This window comes from Trichechus manatus, unplaced genomic scaffold (assembly GCF_000243295.1).
Source record: "Trichechus manatus latirostris isolate Lorelei unplaced genomic scaffold, TriManLat1.0 scaffold00112, whole genome shotgun sequence".
Lineage (NCBI taxonomy): Eukaryota > Metazoa > Chordata > Mammalia > Sirenia > Trichechidae > Trichechus > Trichechus manatus.
Genome location: NW_004444048.1, coordinates 7,793,717 through 7,811,970, shown reverse-complemented (window position 1 = coordinate 7,811,970; position 18,254 = coordinate 7,793,717). Strand labels below are relative to the sequence as shown.

At 37.5% G+C, this 18,254-nt stretch overlaps 1 protein-coding gene across 1 annotated transcript in view; it reads left to right on the top strand.

The window, feature by feature from the left end:
• The window catches only part of TMTC1 (transmembrane O-mannosyltransferase targeting cadherins 1), a 342,295-nt gene that overhangs the window by 171,531 nt on the left and 152,510 nt on the right, over positions 1–18,254 (top strand). The window contains exon 7 of the mRNA XM_023738067.1: positions 16,699–16,888. Coding sequence (XP_023593835.1) covers positions 16,699–16,888 — 190 coding nt within the window. The remainder of the gene's footprint in view (positions 1–16,698; positions 16,889–18,254) is intronic.

Sequence of the window (18,254 nt, the reverse complement as noted above, 5' to 3'; positions counted from 1 at the left end):
AGAATGGCTCAGGGTGTTGATGGGTTCTACTTCTGGCCCGGGTTACTTGACAGTCACTTAAGCAAGCTTGGGATGTGGTGCAGAGCAGGAAGGGGGGAGGTAAATGGGAGAGGGGTTGTTCCCAAAGAAGGTGTTTTTTTGATCCATATGGCAGGCCATACACAGGTACTTATCTTTTGCTGATTGGGTGCTGCTTTTCATCTGATCTGGATGCCTGAGTAGACTCTCTGCCGCTATATCTCTCTCGATGTGGAAAACGCCTCCGGAGCACCACTGCTTGCCTCACCATGCACGTGAGCTGATCCGGCTTTAAAGGCACCGGCTACCGCTGGGTCAGGTCTGGCAACTCCTCGCTGCTTCCAAACTGTCTCTCCCTCCCCCTGCCACTCAGTGGATTCCTCAACTTTGCCTTTGATGTTCAGGGCTCCTAGACTGTTGTTTATAATTGATTCACTTGTTTTTTTCCAGTCTTTATTTTAAGAGGGACCACAGGAAGCATCGGACTACTCCTCTTTCTTGGCCCCACCTCTCCATGTATAGAGTTTTTATAGAGGCTTCATTACATAAGCATGGTTGAGTGAATCATTTAGCCATGTGGTTGAACTCAGTTGCCAGTCCCCTTTCCTTCTCCAGAGAGGTCAAGCTGATATCGTGTGGCTCAAAGTTGCACCTTTCTGGCATGGCTAGCCCCCCTCATGAGTCATCTCATTGAGATAAACTACCAGGGGCCCACCATGAGTTATGTCCTTAGCGTAAACTATCAGGTGCAATCTGAGGGCCCTACTATGAATAGCAGAGACGCTCCAGTCACTTGGGAAATTCCAGGAGTTTAGAGGCTACCTCCCAGGAACCATGGATAAAGACCAGCCAAAGTCTTTATTACACAGACATAGTAACCACTTGTAAGATTAAAATCAGTGAGGAGGTGAAAGTGGCAAAAGAACAATAATATTTACTAAGATATACCTAATTATATATTGCTATTTGTACTTATGAGTTGTAGATACTAGGTCAGGATCAATGGATCTGGATAATTGAGAAGGTTTTTATAGAAATGCATGATATCGTTTTGTGGTTAAAGGAACTATTTAAACATTTCACTGTTCCATTTAATCTTAAATTAGCATAACTTGGGATACATTTTATTCTTTTCCACTCATCCTTACTTGGAGGTCTACTTTTAGAAAGAGAGACTTGGTTTTTAATTTGTTACAGAATATTTTGGGAGTTATTAGTTGGTTGTTGCTATGCTATCTTTAGTGACCCTGAAAATAAGTATGGAAAATCCTTGTCATAGGCATTTAATAAACATTTCTTTTTTATCCTCTTTTAAAAGCTCTTAAAATCAATTTGGAACAGATTCTGGTGAGCTGGAGGCCATTGCCTGACAGGTGGATTAAGAAAGTTGTCCTTCATTTAGGAAAGTGAGAAATTAACAAATGTCCACAACTCCTTATTTCCTACACCATTGAAACTATTTATGGGAAATGTTAAAATAGTACCTAATTAAATGAGATAATATAATCTTTGAGAAAATGTTTATCCTACCATTTATTTTACCTTTGACTTAAAATTGGTCAATGATACCAAGTTCCTTAAGTGCTTGATTTAACTAGTTGAGAGTGACTTAAATTATTGGTTTTCTGTTTTTGTTATGAGAAAAATCATTTTCAATTTAATATCCTTTTTTCTTTCCCTAAATACTGGAAAGTTATTTCTCTTTCTTTCAGTGGATGAGTTAGCAAAAGCTGGGAATTTTAAGTAGATAAATTATGTAAAGAGTTTAGCATCGTACATCATCTAGCGTAAGTGCTCAACATATACTAGTTTTTATTCAAATTATTCTTGTTACTATAATGATTATTTTTCTTCCAGTGCCTTCATCAGGCTGCTTGAAAAACACACACCCACCCATGCACAGATATGTGGTGGTGGTTGTGTGCTGTTGAGTCAATTTCCGACTCACAGCGACCCTGTATGACAGATTAGATAGAACTGCCCCATAGGGTTTACTAGGCTGTAATCTTTTCAGGAGCAGTTAGCCAGATCTTTTCTCCCTCGGAGCCACTGGTAGGTTTGAACCATCAAACTTCTCAGTTAGCAGCCAAGTGCTTACCATTGCACCACGAGAGCTCGTTATGCACAGACACAGTACAGAAAATTGCCTTAATCTGTATCTCCCTTCCACAGGACTGTCTTCTGCAGGGCTAATCTTTCAAATAAATTATTTGTAGGAAGAAACAAAAAACCAGTGAGCATTAAACATTGTTTATATTACCTGAGCATATATTATCTGATGATAATATATTTCATAGAGTTAATATATAATCCATGATATGATTAGCTACGCAGCTATATTCATCTGCTGTGGCTTCCTCCTGCAAATGTTTGATATGCTCTATTAATATATTATTGTAATTTAAGTAATCTTTTACTGGATTCTGGATTTTCCTCCATGACCTAGACATTAAGAGCATTATTCAAAAAAACCGTCATATAGATGAACATCTTTTAAGTTGACTTTTGTAATTTATTTCCTTACAGTGTGTAAACATTGCCTGTCCTCATATTACTTAAGCTTTGCCATGAATAATAGTTCATATGCACTTGAAACAAGGTGCATTCTCCTTTCCCACCTTTATATTCTAAGAATTTAGTAGTTATTTCTATGTCGTTTATTACTTGATTTAGATTTAAAGTGTTATTCTATCTTTGTTCTCAATTCCTTGTTGCAATGTAATGGATTGCTCTTGTGTGGCTTTTCTTGCCATGATCTTGTACTTCCCACCGAGGTGATTGGGTGGGACTGTGTGATAAGGTAATTGTGACCCACCAAGAGGATTGGTCAGTTTTGCAATTCTGCTAGGCTTGAAATGAGCCATCCTGGAGGCAGTGGGAAGAGGAGCCCACCACCACAAAGAAAGGAGAGACTGGCAGTAGGAGGCAGCAGAGTGGGCTTCCCAGCCTGTGGAGCGAGAAAGCTGAGTGCCTGAGTGCCTTTCGGCAGAAATTGAGGGCCAGGGAGAGGCATGCCTTGGAGCATGGCTGGGAAGAGGCTGTCATGATGGAAGAACTGTATCCTCGAGTGTTCCTGAGCCTAAATTGTAACCTGTTACTTTCCTAATAAACCCCATAATCGTGAGTATGTTCTGTGAGTTCTGTATGGCCATTGCAATGCCTTATCAAACCCAGCAGAGAAATAGAGGGTGCCACAGGAGCAACAGTTGGTGTCAGAATTGGTAAAGATGGAGGAGAGAGGAGGCTTGTCTAGCCTCTACCTCATGGGAGTCAGCCTTGTGCTGTTGATCTTGGTTCTCCTTCCCCATTGTGAAGTTAGAGGGGCTCAGACACTGCCCCCAAACCATTTTTTTTTAATCTAGTCAATCTGCTCTGATGGACTGTGGAGGCTTTCAGATATAATTATGTTGACAATAACCTTTCTTCAGCATATATTGTTGCTATAATGTTTCCAATATTCAGATGCACATGGTTAACTGTTGGTAGTTTCAAGTACCCTTTAACATGATCTAGTATCATTTTTATGACAGTAACTATCGCTTTTTTTTTTTAAACTTTCAAGACATGATAAAACTTTAAATAAAACTTTGACCTGTAGCCCATTTATATTTTGGCTGAATTTTATCTCTGAGAGGCAACAGATTGTTTGATTTTTGTTTTTATGCCAGGAAGTGATGTTTGTTTGTTTTAATTGATAAATTTCTATTACTTTTTTTGCCCTGTATGTTTTTCTCTATTGTTTCTAGTTTTTTTTTCTTTTTTTTTTTTTTACGGTTCTTTATTTCCATGAAAAAAGTATCCCTATCAATCTGATTAACCCACTTTTACAATAAATATTATATCACAATTGTCATTACTTTCAGTATCCATTCGGATCAAACAAATCTTAAATACACTTTCAGAAGTCATTTGGAATCAAACCTGTAGTGTTGGCTTACCCCTTCTAAGTGGTCTAGAATCTTTAAAAATTGTTGTTTATATCTTATGTTTTTCAAAAACATTATCTAATTAATCCTTTAATTAAACTTGACATCTCTAACCTGGGTGTTTGCTAATATTGCAGTCTACTTGTCCTTTTTAAGTATCTCTAATTGGCTTTCAAAATCTCCAGGGCTCCTTGTCTGGATATTTTTAGCTGGGATACCTCATTAATAAGGAGCTCAGGTTCTTTAGCACCTTAAATAGCTACTTTGTGCCTTCAAGAGAAATATCAACTTTACCAGATCTGTTCTTAAATAATGGCTCTATTTCCTTTAGCTTTGGGTTAGTTTCTCTTAAGGCTTTCTTGTCTCCTGAATTTGAGCATCAGGACTGCGTTCATTCTAATCGTCATAATTACACACAGCCTGTTCCTGTAGGTTACCAGTCTCCAGAAGGTGAAGGTGCATCATCAGAAAAAGACAGATGGAGGAGAACAAGAGCAGACTGCTCTCAACTCCCTCAATCAATTATTTCATTCATATGCTCCCATGATCCTTGGGGAGCCCTGGTGGCGCAATGGTTAGTAGCCAAAAGGTCGGCAGTTCAAATCCACCAGCCACTCCTTGGAAACCGTATGGGGAAGTTCTACTCTGTCCTATAGGGTTGCTTTGAGTTGGAATCGACTGGATGGCAGCGAGGAACGGGGATGGTGCTTGGTGTCAGGAAAAGGTGCCTTTGATCTCTAACTCACTGCCCTCCTAGCTGTACCATTTTTGTTGCCAAGGGGGTTGGGTTGCATTTTCTCCTTGCTGTTGGCTAGAAAGTAAATTCTTCTTGGAACTTCTGGCAAAGTTAGAACCTCGGGCCAGTCATTTACCAGGTTCTTCCTTTCACTTCTAAGTGTATATATATGCTTTTTCAGAGGGGTTGGGTAGATAGTTCATCCAGGACTTTTGTGTATGAATCCATCCAAGCAACTATACTCTGGCAATTCAGTCAGTTAAAAGTGATCTATAATATCCTATAATCACACCTTTATAATTTTCTTCTCCTTTCTTTGGAAAAAAAAAATTATATCTTTCTCTCCTTTTGTTTTAAATTTAAAACATGTAAATACTCAGAGACATTTCAGTGACAGTTGTTATGAATGGCTTTTTATATTCTTCTAAGATTTCTGTATTAAAGTTGACTCTTTTGAACATTCAGAAAATTGTCTTTAATTTCTTTCCCAAGTAAGGTTCTACTCTGCTTGCGTGATTCTTTGACCTCTGGTGTGCTGATGATTCTCAAATTGGATTGCCTTCGTCTGATTCCTAATTCTTGTGGTTATTCTTTCCTTCTCATCACTTGTGCAACTTAGCTTTGACTTGGCCTGCTCTGTGAGTCTGCCTTTAGTAGTCACAGGTTTATCGTTCTGCTGTGTTAGTTTATTTCCATTGATGCTTCATCTCCTTTCCAAGATTTATAAACTTTGCACGTTTTCAGAAGCTTCTTTGTTTCTTTCTTGCAAGCAATATTTTATTCTCCTAGGGTGTATACCAGAAACCCTGGTGGTGTCGTGGTTAAGAGCTACAGCTACTAACCAAAAGGTTGGCAGTTCGAATCCGCCAGGCGCTCCTTGGAAACTCTGTGGGGCAGTTCTACTCTGTCCTATAGGGTCATTATGAGTTGGAATAGACTTGATGGCAATGAGTTTGTTTGTTTGTTTATTTTTAGGGTATATACCTAGGAGAAGACTGGCTAAAAGGAGCCCTGGTAGTGAAATGGTTAAGCCGTCAGCTGCTAACCAAAAGGTCAGCAGTTCAAGCCCACCAGCCGCTCAATGGAAGAAAGATGTAGCAATATGCTCCATAAAGATTACAGCCTTGAAAACCCTATGGGCCAGTTCTACTTTGTCTTGCAGGGTCACCATGAGTTGAAATTGACTCGACAGCACACAACAACAGCAATAGTCTTGCTAGGTCATGTGGTAACTCTATGTGTAACCTTTTGAGGAACTGCCAATTCATTTTTCAAACCATCTGCACCATTTTACATTCCCACCAGCGATGTATGAGGGTTCCAGCTCTTCTATATCCTCATCAACATTTGTTATTATGTTTTTTATTATAGCCATTCTAATGAATGTGAAGTGGTATCTTATTGTGGTTTTGATTTGCCCTTTCCTAAAGACTAGTGATTTTAAGTGTCTTTTCATGTATTTATTGGCCATTTATGTATCTTCTTTGGAGAAATAGCTAGTCAGAACCTTTGTCTATTTTTTAATTGGGTTATTTGTCTCTTTGAGTTGTAATGGTTCTTTATATATTTTTGACTCAATTCCATTATCAGATATATGGTTTACAAATATTTGCTTCCATTCTGTGGGTTGTGTTTTTACTTTCTTGGTAGTGTCCTTTGAAGCACAAAACTTTTTAATTTAGACGAAGTCCAATTTATCTGTTTTCTTTTGTTGTTTGTGCTTTTAGCGTTACATCTAAGAAGACGTTGCCTCACTCAAGTTCTCTTTTGACCTGGCTTTCTCAAGTTTCTAGTTCCCTCACTAACGGGTTATATGAATGTTTAGTTTTCACCTTATGTTTGTATGAGGATTACATGTTTAACATTTTAAAATTATGCTTTGGTACAATTTATGTTAACAGCCGTTTGGAAGCTCTTTGGAATTTCTTATTTTGACCCTTGGACCTGTCAAAGCACCAAGTAGATCATTACAGAATCTGGAGTCAACATTCAGGATATACCAGTGGCAAGGCCCTTAATCTTTTACCTTTTCATTTTTACCCAAGCATCCAGTCTGTGTTAGCTGTCGGTAATTCTGTGTGACTGGTCAATGACTTTTCTAACCTATAATTAATTGAGATTGTACGGATCAATTCAGTGACATGACATTGAATTGTAAATATGTCTACTTTTGACTTGAGAAGAAAGCTGTAATTAAAAGTTGAAGAACAAAGGAGTCATTATAGTTCGCTTGTAACAAAAGGCAACCTATGAGGAGAGAGTATAGTCTCTGCACATTTCTCCTCACATCCAAGTTCCCAAGCATATCAGTTTGCTGGGTGCAGGCACTAAGTAGGACAGAGGAGGGGTGTCTGGCTCATGAGGGTTCCGAATGCTGCTACAGCAGAGAGGTCACTTTTAAAGTCTCTTCCCTCCTCACATGACATTTTTTTAGCAACAAGAGCCAGAACAGAAGGTTTCACTAGAGATAAAAAGAAGTGAATAGTAGAGTGAGTAGTAAATCTGAGAGACAAAAAAAGATAGTGATTTGAGAATCTTGAGAGTAGAAGGGGGTTATACCCAAGAATTGAGGGATGAGTTTGAATCAGGAATTCTGAATCAAAAAGTTAAAATTAAGGGCAAGTGAATTTAGGCATAGGTGGAGAATGGGGCTGAGGGGGCGGGAGTGATTACCTAGGTTTGCGCTGTCTAATAAGGTAACCATTAGCTACATGTTGGCTACTGAGCATTTCAAATGCGGCTAGTCCAGATTGAGATGTGCTGTAAGTGTAAAGTACATACTGGATTTTGAAGACTTAGTAAGGAAAAAAAAGTAAGGTATCTTATTAGTTATTTCTAGATTGATTACACATTGAAATGATAATATTTTGGATATATTTGTTGAAACAAAATAATAAAATTAATTTCACATTTCGATTTACTTTTTTTGAAGTAGCTAATAGAAAATGTAAAATGACATATGCTCCCTTTATTCTTCTGTTGAATAGTGCTGACCAAGAACAAGTACTGAGGTCTTTGGCTTGACTTTATGACAGAAGGAGCTGAAAGGATGGGTGGGTTGGCTAGACATACATACAGGGCGAGGGGAGCAGACACAATCTGAAGCCCACTGTCTCCCTCTGGCTTGTGTGGTCTCTAATCTGCCAACTTATGTTTGCTCAGCTCATTGTGAGTGGTGGGAGAATGTTTACGTCACTCTGGCTTTTGGAAGGAAGACTGACTTAGAATTTGAGTCTCACGTGAAAAAATGCCCTTCAGAACCCAAGACTGTGAGTTACCAAGAGCACATCTGGTAATTACCATCCAAAATTGTGCCCTGACTAGAGCCACACAGGGTTTTATGATTTACTTCAGCCATGCTGACAAACCTAAACATGCCTCAGAAACACTTGGGAATTGTGTTGAAGTACCAATTTTTGGGTCTGATGCCCTGAGCTACTTCTTCCCTGGATTCAGTGGACTTGCATTTGAGAAGCGATGGAATAGATTTATATGCAGTTTGTCCTGTCAGAGAAGTGTCATTTAACCAAGGGTTACTCTTCTATTTTTATGAGTATTAATCTTTAGAAATATGATACTTATGTATTTAATCTTATAACTCTAGGATTGAAAATAAAACAAAATCCTACAGTAAATATGACTTCTGCCTGGAGCTGGGGCCTAAGTTTTCATCTTCCCAAGTTTGAAAGAGAGTGAATATAAAGTGTTACTTACTAGAAGCATTGCCTTTATATAATGTTGAAAATGGTTCTCTTTCAAATCCAGGAAACAGATAAAATAGGATTTTCAGTGAAAGAATATAAAGGCCCCTTCTCAGCATCATATTTTTTCATGAAATATAGTCCTGGAAAAGCAAGTAGAATGGATTTGCTTAAGTGGGTAGATCTGTTTCTGCTGTTCAAAGGTTTATAGGAATATACGCAAATTGCTTTGTAGGAAAACACCAAGACATAGGAAATAATAAGATTAAGATAAAACTCAACATCTTCCTCCTAAAGAAGCTTCTTTCTCTGTTTTTCCAGTTTTGGTTGATGGTTTCAAACAGGCACAAAACCTTAGGTTTTGATCATTTCAGTCTTAGGGCACTGTGTGTTCCTAATATTTATATCTCTTGAAGCCCATTTCATGGGGCCTATGTCATAATAAACTCTCAACAAATGTTTATTGAATTGAAATAAAATTGTTCTCCTTTTTGTTTTTTGATACTACCTTGCACCTTTAAACAAGTTGTGCAAAATGAGATGCTCTGTTCTTGCTGCAGCAACTAACAGAATGCTTTGTTAGACAACCTTTAATATGTATATATATATTTTTAATGAAATAGAAGTTATTTTGTTTTTTTAAAGTATGAGGTCTCCAGGAGTCAGAACTGTCAGGCAGCTAATAACAACAAGCTTACCAAACAAGAGTCAGTATCAGCATCACCCAAGGAAGCATGCTACAAAGATTTCCTAGTTCATCTCATAGAAACTCTGATTGAATCGATCATGGGGTTGAGTGAGAGGCTCTGTATTTGATCAACAACCTCAGTGTTGTGAGGGGGTCATGCTTTTTAAGAGCCACAGGTTTAAACTATGTCTGCTGTGGCTGAACAACTCTTACAGAGAAAGTGTTGCCCACATTGTGTTTTTTGTACTATATTCATAGAAAAATAGCTTCAGGAGGATGAAAGAGATTATCAAGATCATCGAGTTGAGTTTTCTAAACTAAAATGACACTGTATAGGAGTAATTTATCTAATTTGTCTTGGACTCTAGGAATAAGGGAAAAAGGGTATACAGGAGGAAAGAGGAGGGAGTGAGAAGAGGCAGGTCCTGGAGGTGGCAAATTTTACTTCTGGATTAGGGATCAGCTGCTGGTCTAGTCCACTGATTTTTTTTTTAACTTGAAGAAAACTATATAATCTTTCAAATCTATATACTATATTTCTTCATAAGTTTAAATCCCTGAGAAGCTGATGACAGTTAAAGGAGCAATTCTTTTATCATCTTCTAACATTGGAACATAAAGGCAAGAATTGTTTTTCATATTGAATAAAATGCCAAGCCGAGGCTTTTATTTTGGGATTCTATTTCTTGCTATGTGTTGCTCTAACAAGCATTTTTAGCAGTACAGTCATCTGTCTGGTGTACTGTTAGACGAGCTTGTACACAGGACATACATATACTATGTCAGCCCTGTTTTAACTGCATAAAAGCTCAAGTTTATGTGGGCTGCACTTTCAGTGCTAACTCAGGGTCACAGACAGGAACTTCTCCACAAAACACCAAAATTCAACCCATGATTCTCTCAGTTCTCCACATTAATAAAGAAATGCTAAGGGATGGCCATATGATGCAGTGGAGAGTTGGATATGGAGCCAGAAAAGTCTGCCTTGTGTGCAGTCTGCTCTGTGCTTGCTGTGGGACATTAAACAAGTCACAGCCTCTTTAAGACTATTTGTTTTGCTGAAAGAATGAGGGTAATGCCCACTTCCTTGAGATTTTGTTGGGATCAGATAACTTTTATAGGTGAACTATCCTTATTTCTAAACTCGATAATGTTGTACATGTTTATAGGACTTTCAATGTCATTGGATGGTGTTCGTTAATAGACCAACAAAATTCTTGTGTGGAATTCTAGAAACCTGTGCCTGAAGCATGGTAAGCAGTCACTACGTGTTTGCTGAAGGAAAAAATGAACCTGTGCTCAATGAGAGACAGTATACTGGTATGAAATAAAGATGTTATTAAATGTTTTTTAGAGAGACACAGTCCTCATATAAGAAATAAATGAAGTATTTCTTCTACAAACAGTGTTAGTTGCTTTTTTGCAGATGTGTGGATAAGAAGTGTTGCTGACAGTGTCAGATGTTGAACTTCATTTTTTTGTCCTCTGATGAAGCTGTCTCTGTTAACAAGATAGCTGTATGAATGGCGCATTAGAAAGGTCACAGAGACTTACTGGCTTTGAGAGTCACTTTGTAGTTTATCCATGGTAACAAGAGTTCTCATTTAAACTATATTGATTGCATTTTAACACAAAATAAGAGAAAAATAGGCCTGGCATATCTTTATAATGATGCTCCTGTAACATGTGAGAAGGGAGTGTTTACTTTTATATTCCTCATTAATGGATGGTGTGCCACAAGCCTAGCATGGCAGTAGGTGCTGAGGGGGACTATAAAAAGCAGACTCTGCAGTCTGTGCCCTTTACCAAAGGCCTGGACAGCTGGAAGCATAGCACACATCTCTTAGTGGACTGTGGAAGTCTGCTCTGATCGTTGCCTATGGCCAAAATAAAAGTATAAACAGCAAATATTTCCAGATTTTTAGGTATTATTTTAAGTCTGTCTGTATCTATTTATTTATTAAATTTAGTTGTTAAAACCCACCCACAGAGTTCTTTATTTAAAGAGCTAGGTGCTGAGGAAATACAGTTGTTTTTATTATTTGTGGTAGTTATGGAGCCCTGGTGGTACAGTGGTTAAGAAGTTGGCTGCTAACCAAAAGGTCAGCAGTTTGAATCCACCCACCGCTCTTTGGAAACCCTATGGGACAGTTCTACTTTGTCCTATAGAATCAGTATGAGTTGGAATTGACTTGATGGCAACAGGTTATATTCTATAAAGTTGCTGTGAACACTGAATTAGCGAATATTGAACCATTGTTCTGAGGGAAAACACAGGGTTAGATTCCTGTGAGCCTTTCCTCGCAACATTTCGGTTAACCGATCAATACATAACCTTGTTTTATGTGCATTTCTGCCTAAAAAATCTTATTTAATATGTATTTTTCACTCATTAGCATTGAACTTATAGCTAACAGCATTATAACTCATGTCTAAATGAAGCTTATCTGACACACGTGTTTCCTCCATAAGGCACATCACAGCCTTCTTGCACTTAGGGACAGTAGACGGCACTTCGGCACTACGCTTGGCGGCCATGTTGAACAGCAGAATCACCGACGTAAAATACAGAAACTCAAAAACGCAAACAAAAACGTGACACTACGTATTTGCGTTTTGATTTGGGGATTACAAATAAATTTCAATAAGTAGTTGAATTTTATTGTAGATGGACTTCTAAATTGTCTCCAGTTTTTGGCTGTTCAGAATAGTGCTGCTAAAAACAATTTTGTAAATGTTCTATGTATGCATTTCTGTTAGGGATATATTGATGAGTGGAATTGCTAGGTCATGAAGCATACATTTATTCTGCCTTCATGGATACTACCAGACAGTTCCTAAAGTGGTTTCAACAATTTACAGTAGTGTTTGAAAGTTTCAGCTACTCCACGTCTTCACCAACACTTAACATGATATTTTTGATTTTCAACATTCTGGTAGGAGTCATTTTATATATTTTAACATTATGCATTTTTAATCCAGTACTCTAGTATGACCTATATTAATTTTCTCATGAATTTCTTTTATAATTTGAAGCCACTTTTATTTGGTGGCCCTGCCCTGACTCTCCATCTACTTTTCCACCTATTTAAATTCCACCTAGGTTTTAGTACATCTTCTCTTAACACTCCATTTTTTCATCCACCTCTCCTTCCTTAGAATGTCATTGACATTTGCTACATATAAGAAGTATATTACTCTGTCACCCAACCATGAAATGTGTGTGTGTTGTCATCACCAGTGCAGTGGAAAGACCTTTGTGGAGGGCAGATGCTAGATCTTATTACTTAGGAAAGTGCACAGAGTATTGCTCAACATTTATTGAATTGAAATGAGGGTCTACTGTTTATTGAGAAGGGTAGTGCAGGTAGTGACTTTCTTAGGTTAGTCCTGGAGAAGGTTATAGGCAGGGGAAGTAGAAGTGAATGATGATAATGAGCAAGTAATGTCTGCGTAGGCTTGTCATTGCTGGGGCACCATAAGCTGTGGAGACCCTTCGAAGCATCAGTGATAACTGAAAAGTTGTGAGGATGAAAACAGAGAGCCGAGGGGTGGGGGGTGGGGGGGCGGGCAGGACGGATCATCAAACTGGTGGGTAGAAGTTAACAGAGAGTCAGATTAGGGTGGGGTGCTCCACTTTAATGATACACATGTCTTATACTGTGGCTGGTATATTGACGGTATTAGCCAATGTGCTTTCCCAAAAAAGAGGGAAGTGTGTAAAGTGGGTCCGGTGTACTGTATTTATGAAACAAGAAAGGATTTTGTAGGTAAGAGAAAAAGAGGAATCCTTTGAGCAGTAATATTTTTATATAAAACAGGCAAGTATTGCTATGTTTCTGCTTGCAGCGCGTGATTTTTTTCCTGTGTACCTATCCTAGGCATCTTTCTAGGACAAAGAACTATGTTAGGCTCCTGATATTTCCTAGCTGAAAAGTTTTCTCAAAGGCAAAGAACAGAATCTGTGTATTTTGTGATTAAAAATGAGCATTTGGACATAAGGAGCCCTACAGTTTTCATTGAAAACCCCAGTGGTATAGTGGTTAAGAGCTATGGCAGTTCGAATCCACCAGGTGCTCCTTGGAAACCCTATGGGGCAGTTCTCCTCTGTGCTGTATGGTTGCTATGGGTCGGAATCGACTTGACGGCAACGGAAAACGGATACAGTTTCATTAAGTGCCGTTTGATAGATGCCCATTCTCCCACAGCCTCAACTTTCCTTTCTGTTTCTCGTATTTCTTTCATGAAGCCTCTTTACTCTTTCCTGGCTAATTAATGACAGCACATGACTAAATTGTTTAAGCTGAATTCCTGGCTTTCTGTGCTATAGATTCCATTTTGTTGGCAAGATGTTCTAGTGGCTTTCCTTCGGTGTGCACAATTCATGGTAGAAAATTGGTAAATAATTTATTTTGTTTTCCTGTTGGTGTAGAAAAGAGAGCCCAGTAGTTCAGAGAGATTCGACAGATTATTTTGTTTCTGAAATTTTAGCAGAAATAAACAAGTTGATTGTTTGAAATGTAATTCACAGTCAATGAGTTAAAAAGAAATACTTTAGTTGCTGATGACAGCTCCTTCAGTTAGCCCTCCTAAAATGTAATTAGCTTTTGGAGTGGTTGCAAATGACTTCTTTCTGCTTAAAACCGCAAAAAAATTTCCAATGCTGTGTCAGTATTTCAACTAGTATTTAAAGAATTTATTAGCAACAATGACCTGAATTTATATGCACTAAAAGGTAGGGGGTGTCTCTGAGATTCTGGAGACAACACAGACATGTCATAAAATAGAAGCCCTTGGGGGATAGTAAGTAGTCTGACATGCCTAGTGTTACAGGAGGAGGGAGTTGATTTTAGTGCACTGTAACTTTTTTGAGTTACAATCTATGTAAAAATTCACAATGACCATTTTTTATTTTTATTTGTATTAAATATCCAAATTTCTACACTGAGATTGTAACTTAAAAAAAACAGCAGTCTTTATATTTGCTTTTTGTCAATATGATATTATAACTCTAGAAAACATAAGAAACTGAGGACAACTTGCAAGGCAAGGCCAAAACATAAAACTAAAATAAAAAATTCTACACAGCATTTATAGATATTTCATGGTTCGAGCAGCAGCTAGAAAAAAATAAATAAATTAACCCCGTTGGAATTCTGTTTCTTTTTTCCCCTAGTTTAAGAAAAAATAGTTTTTGTTATAGAAAATGTCAAATATGCCCAAAAGTAGAAGTGGCGTAAAGAACCCGACATGCTGTCAATCCAATTTCAACAATCATAACTCATAGTCAGTCTTGTTTCATCCATACCCCTACCTACTTCTTCCTCTCAGCCCCAACCGGTTATTTTGAAGCAAATACCAGAGATCATACTATTTCATATGTGTATGTTTTAGTATGAATTTCTAATAACAAGGACCCTTGAAAAAATATAACCACAATGCCATCATGCTTTAAAAAAACTATATGTCTACTATCATATCTCCAATCAATGTTTCAGTTCTTTCTGATTGTCTTATAAATGATTATTTTTAATAGTTGATTTGTTCAAATTAACATCTGGTCAAGTTTACATTTTGATATGTCTCTTAAGTGTCTTTTAAACTTCAAGTGTCCTCTCCCTCCTTTTCTTTTTCCCCTCACAATTTGTTGAAGAAACTGGGTCATTTGTTCTCTGAAGTTTCCTACACTTTACAGTTTGCAGATTCTGTCCTTGTGATGTCGTTTAACATGTACAGTTGTTTCCTATACTTGCTGTAGACTGGTAATTAGACTTAGGTCTTGATCAGATTCAGGTTTGATTTTTTTTTTTGACAAGGATGCTTCATAGATGCTGGTGTGTTTTTGTATCAAGGGGTCCCCTTTTTTGTGATGTTAAAATTGATTTTAACAATTTTATCTAGTCACCTGATTAACTTGATCCATCCATTATAATTTTCCCCATCAGATTTTCATCTACTAATTTTATCAGCCATTAATGATCATTGCCTAGATCCATTATGTCAAGGAAAGACTTTTTTTTAAGTAAGTTTTAAGAACTAAGGTCTGACTGAGTGACGGAGTTGTGTGATTTTCTTGCTAGGTTTGGTGATTCAACACTCATCTTTAAAATCAAGTCACAGAGAATCTTTACCAAACTAAGAGGTACATAGCATTGGCCTGGAAGCTCTGTAAAACATGAGTCCAAAGTGATCTAATTATCTTACTATGCAGTTGGCATTCTCATGGGACAACTTCACAGGCCCAAGCCTAAAAGGGAAAAGGAAACTTTTTTGTTTGTTTGTTTGTTTTTTTAAATAACAAAGCTTAGACTTTATCAAGCTTTCAGTATATACTGCACTATTTCTATATTAACATTTTATTTTAAATGACAGCAGGAAGGAAAGTATTGTGGAACACAATTGAAATATCCCCACTCCATCAACCCATTTCTCTGTTGGGGGTTTGAAAGTCAGGGGAGTGACTAATTCCCCTCACTGACCCTCACCCTGATTAGTGTTGATGATTTTCCACTGCCAACCTGGGAGGAGTAGGAGGAAAGGGGACAGGGATGGGGGAATCGGGTGGGAAGATCTGGAAAGGGTATTCCAAACCAGTAGCTACTCATTGAGAGGAATTCCAGGTGAACTGACTCTTAAAATTAGTAGGTAATTTAGAAATGATCTGATCTAACCTCTTTACCAATTCAAGAATCCCTCCAAAAGAATCTGACAAATGGGAGTGGACTTCTCTTCACATTCTATACTCTTACGGTGCCTCATTCTGTCTTTTTAATTCTGTATATTCTATTTTTATTACTGAATTATACATTCCGTAAGGTCAAGGAATTTAATCCTGTTCTTCTGTTTAATACAATACGGAGCCTAGAACACTGCCTAAAGATGCTTAATGAATTTGTGTTGCCTGAATTAATTAAAGAAAACTCAAACTTCTTCCCTCCTCAAAGGGAGGGAGGTTATTTAGAATGCCTTCTGCCCCACCTTAGTGTCTAATGATAGACAGGAGACTGGAATGCACCTCCATCGGTTATCTTCCTTGTCTGTGTCCCCTTGGACATTCTTGTTAACAAAGTTGGCAGTACTGGCCTCCTCTTGAAGGCCAACCCCTTCTATTTGTTCCTCAGGGTTTTATTTCCCTCCTACAGACATTCTGATTTTTAAAACAATTCACTGTGAATGATTCTGTTAAAAATGACTAGATATTATAAATTATAGTACAGGATTCTGGGTACTGTTAAGGAGGAACAGTCAGATACCCATTACCCAGGGGTATCGTACCCAACAGGGTAGCACTTCTGTCATTTGCTTTCATCAGACTTTTCCTTCATAGAATTTTTCTCAGGTTGTAATGTATTTATTTGTATGATTATTTTTAAATATATATCTTGGAAAATATGTCTCATTTCTTCACCATTGAATAGTCAGCACCTAACACAGTGACTGGAACAGAACCTGTCGGATATATTCCAAAATGATAAATTTAATGACGAATGAATGGCTTTCCATCTTGCCTTGTCTCTCTTATAATATTGACAGTTATAGAAATATTATTTAGTAGAAATATGTGACAGAATATTTGCAGAAGGTCATGAATTTCAAGTTGTGTTTCAGTGATTCTTCTTCTCTTTGTAGATTCCTTACCTATTCCTACCTCTTGGCCTTCAATGTGTGGCTTCTGCTCGCACCCATTACCCTGTGCTACGACTGGCAGGTCGGCAGTATTCCTCTGGTAGAGACCATATGGGACACGCGGAACTTAGCCACCATCCTTCTGGCAGTTGTGATGGCCTTATTAAGCCTGCATTGCTTAGCAGCCTTCAAGGTAATTTTCTCAAACTTCAGATGAACTGTCTGCATTTGAAAGGAAGTGTTCTATACTCAGTAATGCTTTTTTTTCCATAGAGATCTGGGTCTAAATTGAATCTACTGTCTGTCTAGAAAAGTTTGTGCCTATAAAACCTAAAGTTTTATATTTATAAAATCTGAAATATTTTAAAGACCTTAGCAGGGTTAACAGACCATGACAGCTTTAATCATATAATTTGTTTGATTATTTCTACCAATTTATGGAAATTGGATCTGAAAATATTAATGTTTGCAAATGAGATATTTTTTCCTGTTGTGGTTGGCTAACTTTTTAATTAATTTACTTGATTTTATGTAATAATAAAATGAGATGATGAAAAATAATATACACATAGCAAGGCTTACAATGTAGTAAATACTTCTAGTAATGACTGCCTGAGATTGGATGATTTTCTCTCAAAATAAAAAAGATTTTTAAATGTAACCATTTCAAAAATGATTAAAGAGAGTAAAGAACTTGAAAAGTTTTTACTCATGAAAAAGTGCTTCTGCATTGGTAAGATGCTTCTTACCTTAGGATATTCTCATGCCACCAGTTCTGTTGGTGAAGTCAGTTTTACTGGATGGCAGATTTGGTTTAGGAGAGTGGCAGAGTAGCTAGATATTTAAGCAGGAGATTTTGGAAGCAGGAAAGCTGTAGAAGGGCTGAGATAATATACACTCCATGCATTCATGGCTGACTGCTAAGCAGTGTGTGTACTTGTAACTCCTAGGGAGTCCAATGAAAATGGAAAGGCTAGGGAGACTTATTTGCTGTAGCTTTGAATGTGTTCCTCACATCCTACACAGCTTGGGCAGCAGATAGTGGAGGCTTGAGTTGCTTGTGTAACCTCTGTGTGTATCTTTATTTGACTGAAAACTGTGAGGGCACAGGGGAGATCCCCAGAGATCTGATTAGGAAAAAAAAAAAGTTAAAACTGAGCAGAAATTTCAGCACTGTGTAGGAGAAACAGATTTTGCAGTTTGAGTATAGACAAATTTATCACATATTAAACAAACAATTTCAGAAGAACAAAATAGAACCCAGAGCCACTACAGTGTTTGACCTACAATGCTTGGTTTTTAACCAAAGATTACTAAACATGTATAGGAACAGGAACGTGTAACCTAAATTCAGTAAAGAAAATTGTCCAGATAATGAAACAAATTGAGAGTTTAGAGATAGACTTACACTTATTTAATCAATTGATTTTTTTTTTTAAAAGTGACCACAGTAATTCAATGGAGAAAAAATAGTCTTTTCAGTAAACAATGCTGAGATAAGTAAACGTCTAAATAAAAAAGGATGAGCCTTAACTGTTATCTCGCAGTGACACAGAAAT